The sequence below is a fragment of the Littorina saxatilis genome, linkage group LG6 (genome assembly GCF_037325665.1).
Source record: "Littorina saxatilis isolate snail1 linkage group LG6, US_GU_Lsax_2.0, whole genome shotgun sequence".
In the NCBI taxonomy this organism is placed as follows: domain Eukaryota; kingdom Metazoa; phylum Mollusca; class Gastropoda; order Littorinimorpha; family Littorinidae; genus Littorina; species Littorina saxatilis.
The window spans coordinates 26498825-26514901 of record NC_090250.1 but is presented as its reverse complement, the minus strand read 5'-3'; the positions used below and the strand labels follow the sequence as shown (position 1 = coordinate 26514901).

General features: G+C 39.1%; 2 protein-coding genes across 2 annotated transcripts in view; one reads left to right on the top strand and one right to left on the bottom strand.

Annotated features, from left to right (window-relative positions):
• The window catches only part of LOC138968847 (phosphopentomutase-like), a 45540-nt gene extending 29637 nt beyond the window's left edge, over positions 1-15903 (bottom strand). The window contains exons 1-11 of the mRNA XM_070341509.1: positions 15766-15903; positions 10019-10118; positions 9447-9514; positions 7987-8075; positions 5871-5955; positions 5491-5574; positions 4777-4800; positions 4156-4325; positions 3285-3408; positions 2505-2570; positions 240-337 (exon numbers count right to left, since the gene is read on the bottom strand). Of these exons, the coding sequence (XP_070197610.1) occupies positions 240-337; positions 2505-2570; positions 3285-3408; positions 4156-4325; positions 4777-4800; positions 5491-5574; positions 5871-5955; positions 7987-8075; positions 9447-9514; positions 10019-10118; positions 15766-15834 (977 nt within the window). The 5' untranslated portion in view covers positions 15835-15903. The remainder of the gene's footprint in view (positions 1-239; positions 338-2504; positions 2571-3284; positions 3409-4155; positions 4326-4776; positions 4801-5490; positions 5575-5870; positions 5956-7986; positions 8076-9446; positions 9515-10018; positions 10119-15765) is intronic.
• LOC138968860 (uncharacterized) overlaps positions 1-16077 on the top strand; it is a 510049-nt gene that overhangs the window by 161076 nt on the left and 332896 nt on the right. The gene's annotated exons all lie outside the window — the stretch shown is intronic.

Below are 16077 nucleotides of genomic sequence, written 5' to 3'. Positions count from 1 at the left end.
TTTACGTAATTGCATTCAAATGCAAAACACACATGAAAATAGTGTTTTTCAAGAGCAAGGCTGTTCAAAGAATCGAAATATCATATATCCCATAAATTAGCTGTTCTGGACTTTTCCACCCAAGATGACCATTCCAACCCTAAGAGGTAAAAGAGTGGTTGTAAATAATTCTTATAAGACCATTCTTAGAGACAAAGGCAATGCAACAACCAAGACACAACTGAGGATATACTGTGTACCTTGGCAGTTTTTCTGCCACAGCCAAGCGGTCAGCATCAGGATCATTCGCCACAATAATAGGACAGCCAGTGTCATTTGCCTTTTTAATTGCCAGCTTCTGCACAACAGAAATCAACACTGCACTTCCAGGGAAAACAAATGGTGAATGATAGAGCTCTTGTATGATTTCAACGATAAAAAACAAACAAATAAAAATCAAATTACAGACAAATTTGAAATGGCGCTATATATGCAATCCTTATTACAATAATATGCAAAGAAACCAATGATGGGATATTTACATCTTTTTTTCTTCAACAATTTTTTATTCAGGCAAGCACAGATTTATAATGACACATTCAAAAGCATTGTCACTGATAAGTCACAGCAATGACAGAGCTGAACACACATGTGATATTCAGTTACTTCTTACATTTTCAGAGCACGTCCCAAAAATCAGAGGAATACATTGACTATTGTAATAATGTACATCACTCATCTTTATCCAACCGTTACTAGCTGTTGATACGGAATCCATTTTTTAATAAACTGAGTCTGTTTCATGAGAATATTGTGAGCATATTTATCAATTTGGTACACATTATATAATTCTCTTAAGAACATTTGCATGTGGGGACGAATTTTGTTTATTCTGCATTTGTAAACAAAAACCTTTGCTGTTAATAAAATATAATCAAAACCAGCGTCTATTTTCATGTGGTTTTCATGGTTCAATAATACCAGTGTTGGTGTAAGTCTGAGTCTGTCACAGTTTTAACATTTTTCTTTCAGATATTTTTCAAATTCAGTCCAAAAAACCTGGACATGTTCACATATTGCCACAAATAATAATAAAGTGTATCTTTTTCTAATTCACAAAAATTACATACATTACTTGTGACAACCCCCATGTCTTTCAATATTGCATTAGTCACTAAAACCCTATTATTTATTTCAATTTGGAACCATTGCAGTTTTACCTCTTGTATTTTCTTTGTTTTGTAAAAGACTTTATTCCAATCAATTTCAGTTTCAATGATGACTTTTCCAACTTTGACATGCTTTTGGGACACATATATCTTTTCTAACAAGACATTCATAAAATATGTTTGCTCCTTTTCCATCAGATATGAAAAGAGAAAATGCTTCGTTAATGTCCATGGATTTTTTTGATTCAATAACAATATTTTTTTTTCGCATATAACTCTTGATTGTGCTTATACAACCGTAATATCCTAGAAAAGATGTCTCAACTTGCAATATTTCTTTAAACTCATTAAAACTTAAAAACGTTCCATTCTTCTTTAATAAGTCTTTTACGTACAATATACCATTTTCAGTCCAATCCACAAAATGAAACGCTTTGTTATTAATCTTGAATTTGGTATTGAGGAAAAGTGGTTCTATCAACAGTTGGATATTTACATCTTCATCTGTATCTGCATTTTGTAGCCTCACAATGGACTTAACCTGTCTTGCAGCAAACTTGGTCCCTAGGTCAATGTTCTTACCATGGTAATAACACTGATATATCACTGCTGTGTCCAGTGGCATCATAGCGGCCTGTTACTGGTTGGAACTAAGCTGTTGGGTTATTAAAAATAAGCAGTTGTTATGGTATGCGTGAAGATGACCATGCAATCATGTATAATTAGCAGTGATCTTTTGTACTTGTGTGGTAACCTCCTCAGATAGCAGCCCAATATATATCCCTTTACTGGGATGCTCCATTCTTTCTTTCTTTCTTTCTTTATTTGGTGTTTAACGTCGTTTTCAACCATTCAAGGTTATATCGCGACGGGGAAAGGGGGGAGATGGGATAGGGGAAAGGGGGGAGATGGGATAGAGCCACTTGTTAATTGTTTCTTGTTCACAAAAGCACTAATCAAAAAATTGCTCCAGGGGCTTGCAACGTAGTACAATATATATGACCTTACTGGGAGAATGCAAGTTTCCAGTACAAAGGACTTAACATTTCTTACATACTGCTTGACTAAAATCTTTACAAACATTGACTATATTCTATACAAGAAACACTTAACAAGGGTAAAAGGAGAAACAGAACCGTTAGTCGCCTCTTACGACATGCTGGGTAGCATCGGGTAAATTCTTTCTCGTCCCAACCAATATGGGACTCCCCCTAACCCGCGGAGGGTGATGCTCCATTATAAAAACAAATTTGAAGATGAATTATGGCTCAGATTTTATAAGGTCTTGTCATGGGATTCTCCACTGTACTCGTACATTTGTAGCTTCTATTAATGTTGACGTTGATCATGACTCACCAAAGCTCCCTTGCCTTCCTCTGGGTTAGGATATGTCACTGTGGGAAACTCAGGGTCTGGTTCAATCTGTCATCATACAAACATTGCCAATGTTGACTTTAATGTGAAAACATGCATGACAAAACAAAATAGGCAACAAATCAAATGCCTTAATTATCAAATCGCCATCATGATAAACAATTCTACAAACCAAACTCACACACATACAGAAAAAGACACATGCACCCACAGACACACCCACAAAAAGTTTTAGTTTATTTTAACGACCCTTCAACCTCTGTGGCTATGTGAGACTGATTTAAGTTTGTAATTTAAGTTAAAAAGCTATGACAGGTTGGCAAACTTCCAATTAATCCCTTACAACAGTAGCTGGGCCACACATGTACATTCACCTGTATATTTACCAGATATGAATGCATCGTTCTGTGCCCGAACAAGAAAAACGAAACATTTGCAACAGAAGAAAGAACATGTATGAGTTAGTCACTGAATGCAAAGTTTTGTCACCAGCAATATATATCTACAGCTTTTGGAGATAAAAAAGAACAACCCTGAAATGTCCCCAAAAGAAAGAAAATAAATACACCAACAACAACACAGGGTACTGTTTACTCTGATATGGGCCAAGAACCAGCTAGAACAACATCACAATGAACATTTACTCACCAGAAAAAAACCACACACCCATGAACGATCACATTTTTTTAAATTGTTCGTGTTGTTGTACATTCTCTGAGTACACTATAATTTTTTATTTGTTATCTTGTTCTGCCTTTATACCTGTTCTTTAACTGGAATGGGCATGTTGAGGTTGAAAGCCCTGAAAGACTCCAGCACGTACGGATATCCCACGCCATGCATGGCTGTGTACACTACCCTCAGTTTGCTGCTGTTGTTTGTGTCTCTGTCGACAAAAAGTGAAATCAGGTCAGCCTTGAAATCCGGTAATGCTGTGTAAGTTTATATCGCTTTCAAAAAGGCATCACATCTATTGAAAAAATAAGAAAGAAAGAAATTAATCAAAGCAAGCTTCAACTGTGGTTCTAAGTACTATGTAAATATAAAGGTTTTATCCTTGAAAGTTGAACACTTCTGACTATGACACTTATAGGCAGAAAACCTTCAAAATGTAAATGGAATTCCTTGCATGAAAGGTAGCAATATACTACTCCTTTGGCGGTGGTGTTTGTGTAGCTGCCCTTTTGTTAACCTGATGTATCTGGACATTCAGCCTGACAAATCAACCAGAAAACAGAATACAATGGAACCTCCATTTAAGACCAACAGCTTTTCAAGACCTTGATTTTCTGATTTTCTGTTCATAACCTCTATAAATTTACCCCCATTTTAAGACTCCCTCCTTTTTAAGACACAATTTTCTGAGATTTTTTTTTAGGTCTTACAAGGTTGTGTGTGTGTGTGTGTGTGTGTGTGTGTGTGTGTGTGTGTGTGTGTGTGTGCGTGTGTGCGTGCGTGCGTGCATACGTGCGTGCATGCGTGCGTGCATGTGTGTGCATGCTTGCGCGTGCGTGCCTGTGTGGTAACGTGCATGATTGTTGGATGGGTGGGCGTGCGTGCATGCATGCGTGCAAGCATGTGTGCGTGTGTGTGTGTTTCACTACATAAACCAAGAGAGAAGAGACAGACAGACCTATGGTAACAAAGAGAAGTGACGGCAGCCAGGTATGCCTTGTGAGCCTCATCGTACGGGTCTTTGCACAGCTGACTGTTGACAACCACGGATGTGTCCCACGATGCACGCTGAGGTTCCAGGTTGTCCAGGATGGACTGAGCGATGCCCTTGTCTATTGGAGACACAATCTGAAACACACACACACCCACATGACACAAGGACCAGCAACACTACCCGTTTACAAATCATCCAGGATTCTTTTTTATTTCAGAATGCAGGTAAGTTAAGGTTCCAGGTTGTCCAGGATGGACTGAGCGATGCCCTTGTCTATTGGAGACACAATCTGAAACACACACACACCCACATGACACAAGGACCAGCAAAACTACCCGTTTACAAATCATCCAGGATTTTAATTCATATTGCAGGAAAAATAAAGCAACCAGGGAAAAGATGTAACATTAAATGTGTATATGACAGTGCTAATGTTCAAACCTGAGCCCTTAACTTTACATTTCGAGCGCAAACCACCCTTTGTTTTATTTGATTATGATTTTTAGTCAAGTAAGTCCATCTTATGACACAACACACAGATAAGACAGACAGACAGACTGACAGCCACTCATGCCAAGAGCTCACCTGTGCACCGTTTTCCCAGTAAACCTGTAAAAAAAACCAAGAAAATTTGTTAATTATAGTTAGTGTAAAAATTGGATCTTCCTGGCGATATATAACATGAAAGATTCAACCAGCCAACTAACAAATAAACAAACAGATCAACTAACAAACCAACAAAATGCAATACGGCATTGCACTGGTTAATTAACATCAAACCTGACAATGTGAGCTGTGGCGTACGTGCTACACACAACAGCTTTAATCCAACAATGGTTTGACAGATTTACTTCACTAAATGCTTTTACATGTTATGTAGAACAGAGTTTCAAACTTCAGCTTCACATTAGATTTCAACCCTGATAGGCACTTCACCACAGTAACACAGCACTAACACTGAATTTCTATGCACACATCGTTTCATCTCATTTCCTTTATTATCCCATTGCTGGGACATTCGGGTCGCTTCCTCCCAGTGGAAAGCTAGCAGCAACAAGAGTCGCGCTACCCAGGTGCGTGGGTATTTAGGTGTAATCAAGCACCTGCATTGATGGCAGAACGACCGAGGTCCTTTACGTGCCACTGTGGTGACACAGAGGTGGGACAAAGGTACCGTCTCTGAGTCTGCACATAAAGTTGACCTGTGTCTGTCCTGGCCTAGATTCCAACCCGTGACCCTAGGATCACAAGTCCAGTGCTCTACCAACGGAGCTTCCCAACCTCCAAAGCAAAGTGTACCTTGTAACCGTTGTCCTCCTTGGGATTGTGGCTAGCTGTCACCATGACACCGCATGCCGCGCCAAAGTGACGTATGCTGAAGGCCTGAAAGAATCAAAAAACAAAAATTAAACATGCACATGAAAAATCATCAAATAACATAACAGGCTCGATCAACAAAATGCAACAAGTAATTAACAAAAACAAACGCGGATGGGCTAAAAGCATTGCAACACACACACACACACACACACACACACACACATACACACACACACACACACACACAAAGTATGCACACACACACACTCACATACACATACACAGACTAACAAACTCCACATACAACAAAACAATTCAGGAACTAAAGGAAAAGCAAACACGCTTTCAAAAAGTCTTACAACATAAGGTGTAGGACATGTCCTTGTGAAGAGGTAGACAGGGATGCCGTTGTTGATACACACTGTGGCTGAGATCTTGGCCCACCTGGTCAATGAGAATAGGAATTGAAATAATGTGTACTTGATCCCAGCAAGTGATGACAAAAACCCACAGGACAGACAGTGAGACACACAGCATCTGCAAGTGCTGCAGTAAAGTATATGCACTGTTGCACAATTTAAGCACACACACACACACACACACACACACACACACACACACACACACACACACACACACACACACACACACACACACACACACACACACACACACACACACACACACATGCGTGAATGAAGGCCCATACATGAACTCACACACATGAACTCTCTCTGCCTCATTGACTTGGGTAAGTTGTGACCTCTCCTCATTATTCAGTATATCGATCAGAAACACAGAACTTATATGATTATCCATGTACATTGAATATAAAATATTTTCTTAATCTGTCCCCAATGCAAACAGACTTTACACACTGTCAATATAGCTGGTAAAACTGGACACAGGCTGACAGATAAGGCAAAACAAATAATGTTTGTGTCCGACGACAAAACAAAATTGGATTGGTATATCGATTTGTCTTTTTTGTCTTCTTTATTTTCAATCTTGTCTGAAATTGAAGTTTGTTTTTAATTTACACAGGCATGTGTGGCTTTTTATTGGCCGGAAATCCCATGAACTGTATCCACTGGATGTCAGAGAAGAGTAACTTTCCTTGCAGAGTCTGCAAAATCGAATTTTGTCCTTTTTACAGAAAAAGACTGGTCGTACGTTATGATAGAACCCTAACTCTTCTAAGACTTAAGACGTACATGTAACCTAAGTAATATAACAGAACGCGTCTTGAAGACTTAAGGTCAATGCGCAAACACTGGGTGTTTTTCTTCCTAATTCCTTTTTAAAGACCTGATTTTCTCTGATTTTTGGAGGTAGTAAACAAACAGGTGGTTCCCCTATAGCTGTATTCATTTATCATGAGAAGAGGGAAACAAGTAGAGGTTACATGCCGAGTCTCAGTGATTATCAAAAATAATGGTCGAAGTTAGCGGATCATGAAAAATACGAGCTTCAGCGAGCTTTTTCATGACCGCGAACTGAGACCATTATTTTTGATAATCACTGAGACGAGGTATGTAACCTCTTTATTCCTCCTTTCTTCAGTTATTCAAAGAAAAGAGGAGTTTTTGTGCGAAAGTTTGATCGAATCATATTCACCCAACCAGTCTACCTGCGCAGGCGATCGATTAATGTGCGGTTGTACAGTTCCGTGCAAATCATTCAATTTTGTTAACACTTCTTGTCAGTTTCCATGTTTTGAACTAAAATCAAGTACACAGTTATGTTGTCATTCTGTTGTGGCGGTAAAGGCAGATAGTGTGTGTTCTGTTCATGTTTTGGTATAGCTCAGGAAATGTTCTTTCCTCGAATGTGACTAGCAGACGAAGTTTTACACCCGTGTTCCAACGTTAAAAACTGTATGAAGTTCAGTTTTCTGGGGCAAAATAGTGTATGAAACCGCTGCATGTTCTTTAAGTTGATTAAATGTTTGCAATTGATTGCGTATGATCTGTTTATAAAATGAAATATTGTTGAAAACTGACCGTCAGATTGCAGTCTTGTCGATGCAGCCGAAATCTGGAAGGGGAACTACTCGTGTCGCTAGACAAAGTATGAGAGTTACTTTTCCTTGGAATCTTGCTAGCGATAAACGATTGTGCACGGCAGATCTGAATTCAGAAAACAACCAAACTCATGGATTTTATATTGAGATTCATGTGTTCAAGCCTGTAGTTGCTGGTTTAAATGCGGTATGGTTGTATTGTTTGCTCCAGAAATGTATATTTTGTACATTAGAGTGTTCTGAACTTTTGAGTCGCAAAAAGTAGATCCACAATGTGTACAGTCTCTACCCATGAGCTATCGAGGATTCAGGCCCGTTGTTGGGTAAGTGATTTTGGTTGTTGGGTAAGTTACCGAAAAATAACTAGCCCTACAAGTTTACAGAGAGAAAGAAGCAGAGGGGGAAATAATCTGCCAATAATTCATGTCGAAAAACATTTGTAAATCTCTTACTTGTCACTTCTGTGTCTCCCATCATAGCCAAATACTATTCCCTTCTGTTTGACGGCTGGGTTGGCTTTTAATACGTACTGCACAAGGCCCTGGCAAAAACAAAAGAAATACAAGTCGCGTAAGACGAAATTACAACATTTAGTCAAGCTGTGGAACTCACAGAATGAAACTGAACGCACTGCATTTTTTCACAATGACCGTAGTCCGCCGCTAGTGCAAAAGGCAGTGAAAGTGACGAGCCTGTTTAACGCGGTAGCGGTTGCGCTGCGCTGCATAGCACGCTTTACTGTACCTCTCTTCGTTTTAACTTTCTGAGCGTGTTTTTAATCCAAACATATATCTATATGTTTTTGGAATCAGGAACCGACAAGAAATAAGATGAAATTGTTTTTAAAACGATTTCGGAAATTTAATTTTAATCATAATTTTTATATTTTTAATTTTCAGAGCTTGTTTTTAATCCTACTATAACATATTTATATGTTTTTGGAATCAGAACATGATAAGGAATAAAATAAAAGTAATTTTGGATCGTTTTATAAAAAAAATAATTTTAATTACAATTTTCAGATTTTTAATGACCAAAGTCATTAATTAATTTTTAAGCCTCCATGCTGAAGTCCGGCCTTCGTCGAAGATTGCTTGGCCAAAATTCCAATCAATTTGATTGAAAAATGAAGGTGTGACAGTGCCGCCTCAACTTTTACAAAAAGCCGGATATATGACGACATAAAAGACATAATTTATTGAAAAAAAGAAAAAAACGTCCGGGGATATTATACCCAGGAACTCTCATGTGAAATTTCATAAAGATCGGTCCAGTAGTTTACTCTGAATCGCTCTACACACACACACGCACAGACAGACAAACACACACACACTAACATACACCACGACCCTCGTCTCAATTCCCCCTCTATGTTAAAACATTTAGTCAAAACTTGACTAAATATAAAAAACAACGAAAAAGACATTAGAGTGACATCAACACTACAACAGTTATCATCAAAACGAACGCAAACAATATCTGACATTACGTATGCAGGTGTGTGGGCTTTTTAAGATGAACAATTACTGCTGAAAAATAAACAATTAAAAGCCATTTTCTTCTGCGTTGATTTAATTACCACTCTGTATGATTCCATAACCATCAGATGCAGTGTTGTTCCCAGGCCTCAGTCTACGGTCATTTACGTTTACTATTTTTGATCCGACACATTGTTCTGAACCCAGGCCGGTCGAATGTCCCACAACCCACAATATCCAGACTATATTGTTCAAATTATGTCATCATTTATTTGTTTGTTTACAAAGATCATCCTTCAAAAGTGGTTGATGGGAAGGTTCTATGGTGTTGTGGGGATTACATGAAGTCTCAGTCAAATACTCTGAATAGTTTCAGAGAAACAGACACTTTTGTGATGCACTGGGTCAACACAAGCTGGTTAATTAAGACTTACCTGAGCAGTCTGTACAATGGTCATGTCATTCATCATGGAGTTACCAGCCCCCATCCTGGCTCTTAGACCTGACAACACATATACATATATATTCATCTGCAGTTATAATTACGTGTCCAACATAAGCAGTGGCTGTTTGTATGCTCTTGGGAACCTTAATGTGTACCCATAGCAATTTTTGTAGGGCTATTAAGATAGCTCTAAAATTCTCAACTCTGTTTGACTGGCTTTCTTTCCAAAGGTGATTACATTGCTTCGTGCACTTTGTTACACTAAGGAAGATTTAATGATATTTGATACCGATACATGCACAGCCTGGTAGTGACCTTATGATTGATTTTCTACTGCTGATATGTTGAATTCACCAAGATAAACTTGGCTCTCAATATTCATTTTCTTGAGAAACATGCAGAAGAAGTGACAGATTTTTACTTGACGCTTCGTACATTCACATTATGACGTCTTTGTTTGATTTTTGACGTCAGAGATTTCACTTAAAAGAGAGGATAAAAAAAGAGATGTCTTGGTTGTTTTTAATCGATAAGAAGAATAAATGAACAAATATAAGAGACCTGCTGTGCCAAACTCCATGCGAGTTTCAAGCCGCTTCTCCAGCTCCTGGGATTTCTTGGCTTGTGCCAGAGACATGATCTCCTGACGGGTAAAATCATTCTGCAAAGAACATTTTTTGTTTTAAGAAAAAAAGAAGAAGTATGGGGGGAAAAAGTCAGAGAAGAATACATTTGCTGAAAGATTCAGTATTCATTAATTTACTCTCAAACTTAAATTCATCAAATGTGATTCACATGTCTGACATGATATTAGGTAACTTTGACAAAATCATAAATTCATATGTAGCCAAGTGCACTTCGCTACCCTAAACACTCTAACCACCGCATAGCGAAACAGCCTAGTACAGGACAAACGGAGTCACATACCCCATAGCAGACGATACGATGATGCGCGCGCACCTTGCTGGCGCAAATTCTAATAAAATACCTTTCTATATATATATACGACTTGTGTCTGTGTGTGTGTGTGTGTGTGTGTTTGTGTGTGTGTGTGTGTGTGTGTGTGTGTGTGTGTGTGTGTGTGTGTGTGTGTGTGCGCGATGCACGGCCAAAGTTCTCGATGGATCTGCTTCAAATTTGGTGGGCATATTCAGGTATACACCCGGGACAGGACACAACCTGGTCGATATTTCAACACGTGCTCTCAGCGCGCAGCGCTGAACCGATTTTGGTTCCACCTCAGCTACCCGGGCCCCCATACCGACACACCAAAGCCGCTAGACCACATCACAACGCCAAAGTTCTCGGTGGATCTTTTTCAAATTTGGACACCGTATTCAGCTACACCCCGGACACAATATCATCGATGAGATATTTCAACACGTGCTCTCAGCGCGCAGCGCTGAACCGATTTTGGTTTTTCTGTTCATTTCACCATTCCCAGTAACTCTTCCTTATCTTCTCCAGTGTTTTGCGTTTATCTCCCTTCCTTCGTGTGGCTTCAATCCATATTCCCGTTTCAGTCTACGTTACTATTTTTAGAATGTCACTGCGCTGTCCAGAACGCTTCCCTTGCACCCGTAAGTTGTTCTTACTGTCAAAGTGAAAAGGTCGAATCAATTTATAGCCACGCGAAAAATACACTGTCACCTATCTCTATATATTTATAGATATAGATACATATATACATATACGGCTTCTCTGTGTGTGTGTGTGTTTGTGTGTGTGTGTAAGCAACACCTGTGGATTATAGAGTTCTGTTTGTGATGGGGTCTAGCGGCTTTTGTCTGTCTGTATGTTCTGGCATTTGAGAAGCCACAACAGATAATATAGGGCTAAGAAATAAGCTCTAAAATTCTCAATCCCGTTTGACAGGACTTCGCTTTCAAAGGTGATTGTGGTGAACCGCCACGCTGTCTGTCTCTGTCTCGCGATTCACCCCGTTTATCTCCCTTCCTTCGCTTGGCTTCAATCCATATTCCCGTTTCTACGTTACTATTTTTAGAATGTCACTGCGCTGTCCAGAACGCTTCCCTTGCACCCGTAAGTTGTTCTTACTGTCAAAGTGAAAAGGTCGAATCAATTTAAAGCCACGCGAAAAATACACTGTCACCTATCTCTATATATTTATAGATATATATACATATATATATACAGCTTCTGTGTGTGTGTGTGTGTGTGTTTGTGTGTGTGTGTGTAAGCAACACCTGTGGATTATAGAGTTCTGTTTGTGATGGGGTCTAGCGGCTTTTGTCTGTATGTTCTGGCATTTGAGAAGCCACAACAGATAATATAGGGCTAAGAAATAAGCTCTAAAATTCTCAATCCCGTTTGACAGGACTTCGCCTTCAAAGGTGATTGTGGTGAACCGCCACGCTGTCTGTCTCTGTCTCGCGATTCACCCCGGCGAAGCCGGGTATTCCTCTAGTTCTATATATATCTACCTAACTTCTATCTTTCAAAGTCCCTTTTATTTTTGATATTGTCCTAATTATATTTAGGTTTACATTGAAGTCAATGATTAGGCTAGATGGCTGCATATTATTGTGTTATTTACGATAATGCTTCGAACTGACCAAAAGCGTCATTTTGATTTTGACCGGTTTTCATGTATCGTTGAGAGAAATTGGTTTTCACAAACTCATCTTTGTCTTTTCAATCATTGTTTTGTCATTTTTGTATCACTATTACACATCCCGTACCTATGTTGCATATTATTTTAGTTTGTTTATAAGGATTTGGTTGTACTAAGTGATGCTTGGTTTCTGTGCGAAGATTCAGAATTTAAGTATGTACACAGGTACTCGCGCCGGAATTTAGCCGATTCCATTTACTTTCGGACTTAAACGCTTCGTACTAAGTCACTGTATAATTTTCCCCCATGTAACGCATATCATAATGTTTGTCTAGGGTTCTTCTTTTTATGTGTATGATTTATGAATTTGTCCATTATCCCAGTTTAGAGAGTTTTGTCATTTTCTGCACTGAAGTTGGTTCAATGCCTTCATTAGGACCATTGTTTTTGTATCGTACTAAATAAATATAAGTTTTCACAAAATGTTATCTATTGCAATGGAAAGCTAAAGGTCGTAGCTTTAATTTGATGTATTGTTTGTTAGGACTGGTTATGTATTTGTTTAAATAACAGAGGGTAAAGCTAGTGTAAGAAACACAAATTCCGTGATTCTGGCCGTATTGATCAGGCCGATTTTCATCCCTGCTTGACGGTGTTTTCTATGCAGTCCGTGCCTGTGCTATAAGTATAGGCTGAACCCCCGGCATAAGCATTCATTTGCTCATAGCAGCTGAACACCTCACTACATTTGCTTCTCTGTCTACGGGTTTTGCCTTCGGCCTCTACGTTTGCTTGCATTGTTTTCTTGTACAACGAATAACAAGTCGCGTAAGGCGAAATTACAACATTTAGTCAAGCTGTCGAACTAACAGAATGAAACTGAACTCACTGCATTTTTACAGCAAGAGCGTATACTCGTAACATCGTCAGTCCACCGCTCGATGCAATGGCAGTGAAATTGACAAGAAGAGCGGGGTAGTAGTTGCGCTGAGAAGGATAGCTTTTCTTTATCTCTATTCTTTTTAACTTTCTGAGCGTGTTTTTAATCCAAACATATCACATCTATATGTTTTTGGAATCAGGAACCCACAAGGAATAAGATGAAATTGTTTTTAAATCGATTTCGGAAATTTTATTTTAATAATAATTTTTGTATTTTTAATTTTCAGAGCTTGTTTTTAATCCAAATATAACATATTTATATGTTTTTGGAATCAGAAAATGATGAAGAATAAGATAAACGTAAATTTGGATCGTTTTAAAAAATTTTTTTTTTTTTTTACAATTTTCAGATTTTTAATGACCAAAGTCATTAATTAATTTTTAAGCCACCAAGCTGAAATGCAATACCGAAGTCCGGCCTTCGTCGAAGATTGCTGGGCCAAAATTTCAATCAATTTGATTGAAAAATGAGGGTGTGACAGTGCCGCCTCAACTTTTACAAAAAGCCGGATATGACGTCATCAAAGATATTTATCGAAAAAAAGAAAAAAACGTCCGGGGATATCATTCCCAGGAACTCTCACGTCAAATTTCATAAAGATCGGTCCAGTAGTTTGGTCTGAATCGCTCTACACACACACACACACACACACAGACAGACAGACACACATACACACACACACACACATGTATACACCACGACCCTCGTCTCGATTCCCCCCTCTACGTTAAAACATTTAGTCAAAACTTGACTAAATGTAAAAAGTTGAAACAAGACGCTTGGACTTGGGCTTCGTTCTTACAACCTTCCACTCCTCCACTACATATATAAGACAAGTCGCGTAAGGCGAAAATACAATATTTAGTCAAGTAGCTGTCGAACTCACAGAATGAAACTGAACGCAATGCAACGCAGCAAGACCGTATACGGTTTTGAGACGAGCATTTGGCTTTGCCTTAGCCGCCAGGGTCGGTGTAACTTACACCTCTGACTTGAAGGTGAGGACAGTTGTCCAGAACAGCGCGGTGCAGTTTCCTTGAATGCGGGTGCAGTGTTCTGCATAGAACTGAGGCGCGTCCGCCGCGACGGTGCCTGAGCTAAACATTGGCGGGTACTGCTCACAGCCCGGCACACGGCACTGTAAACATTCCCCCTCCCTTCACCTCTCTCGCCACCATTGGTCTCAAGACCGTATACTCGTAGTCCACCGCTCACGGCATAGGCAGTGAAATTGACAAGAAGAGCGGGGTAGTAGTTGCGCTAAGAAGGATAGCACGCTTTTCTGTACCTCTCTTTGTTTTAACTTTCTGAGCGTGTTTTTAATCCAAACATATCATATCTATATGTTTTTGGAATCAGGAACCGACAAGGAATAAGATGAAAGTGTTTTTAAATTGATTTCGACAATTTAATTTTGATAATAATTTTTATATATTTAATTTTCAGAGCTTGTTTTTAATCCGAATATAACATATTTATATGTTTTTGGAATCAGCAAATGATGGAGAATAAGATAAACGTAAATTTGAATCGTTTTATAAATGTTTATTTTTTTTTACAATTTTCAGATTTTTAATGACCAAAGTCATTAATTAATTTTTAAGCCACCAAGCTGAAATGCAATACCGAACCCCGGGCTTCGTCGAAGATTACTTGACCAAAATTTCAACCAATTTGGTTGAAAAATGAGGGCGTGACAGTGCCGCCTCAACTTTCACGAAAAGCCGGATATGACGTCATCAAAGACATTTATCAAAAAAATGAAAAAAACGTTCGGGGATTTCATACCCAGGAACTCTCATGTCAAATTTCATAAAGATCGGTCCAGTAGTTTAGTCTGAATCGCTCTACACACACACACACACACACACGCACGCACATACACCATACCCTCGTTTCGATTCCCCCTCGATGTTAAAATATTTAGTCAAAACTTGACTAAATATAAAAAAGATGCTGTTCCATCGTTACACATGGGCGCGCGCGTGTGTGTGTGTGTCTGTGTGCATATAGGAGAGAGAGAGAGATAGAGATAGAGAGAGAGAGTGTGTGTGTGTGTGTGTGTGTGTGTATAAGGGTGTATGTTTGCCTATGTGCATGTGAGGTTGTACTTGAATGTTGCGTGTTTGTGTGTGTGTGTGAGCATGTGAGTGTGTGTGTGTGCATGTGTATGTGTGTGGTCTCTATTGTCACTATTTCTTTTTCTGTATATTTGTGTCTAAAGTGCTCTCTCTCTTTCACTGTCTCTCTCTCTCTCTCTCTCTGAGCCTATGTTGCCCTTCTGAAAGGTGTTTGTGTGTGCGGGGGAAGGGGGTGACATGTATGTATGTCATGTTTGTGTGCGTGTGTGTGTAGTTGTGTGTGTGTGTGTGTGTGTGTGTGTGTGTGTGTGTGTGTGTGTGTGTGTGCGTATTTGTGTGTATGTAGTTTTGTGTGAGAGAGAGAAAGAGAGAGAAAGAGAGAAAGAGAGAGAAAGAGAGAGAGAGAGGCGATTTGTCCATCGCTGGGGGTATGCAGTGCCATTGCCTCGGCATTGCACGTCTAATTAATTTTTAATACTGTCGTGTTTTGTCAGAAGAGTAGATTTTTAACAAGAATCCAGGTAGAAATTGCCATTAGAAAGCAAGAAGTTGCCTAACACTTCTTAAAAGGAGCAATGCAGTGTGAAAATCAAACACAAAATTACACGCATGTACACGCCAGGCGTGGAACATTTCCTGAGCTGCAACTGCAAGCACTCGGCAAGCTTTCGAAAGCAAAATCAAACAAAAAATCCAGAGTTTGCAATACCTTGTCCCATTCAAGCCATTGTTGAACAAGGGCGTCCAATTCCGAATCGCCTGTACCAATGCCAGCCATGGTAAATTAGCAGTGACAACACCTTCAGTTGCAAGACAAACGATGAAATTACAGAAATACAATCTACTTCGCCGTCAACTTGACCTCGAGGTCATGGGTGCTGGGGTCAAGGTAAGAAAAAGTCGTAAATTACCCATATATTTAGTATTCGTCCCGATGATGAACAAAATCGTCAAACAGATGCCTCTTTTAAAGTTGAAAAGTAAGAAAAATTGCTATCATTAGACATGAATAATCTTTAAA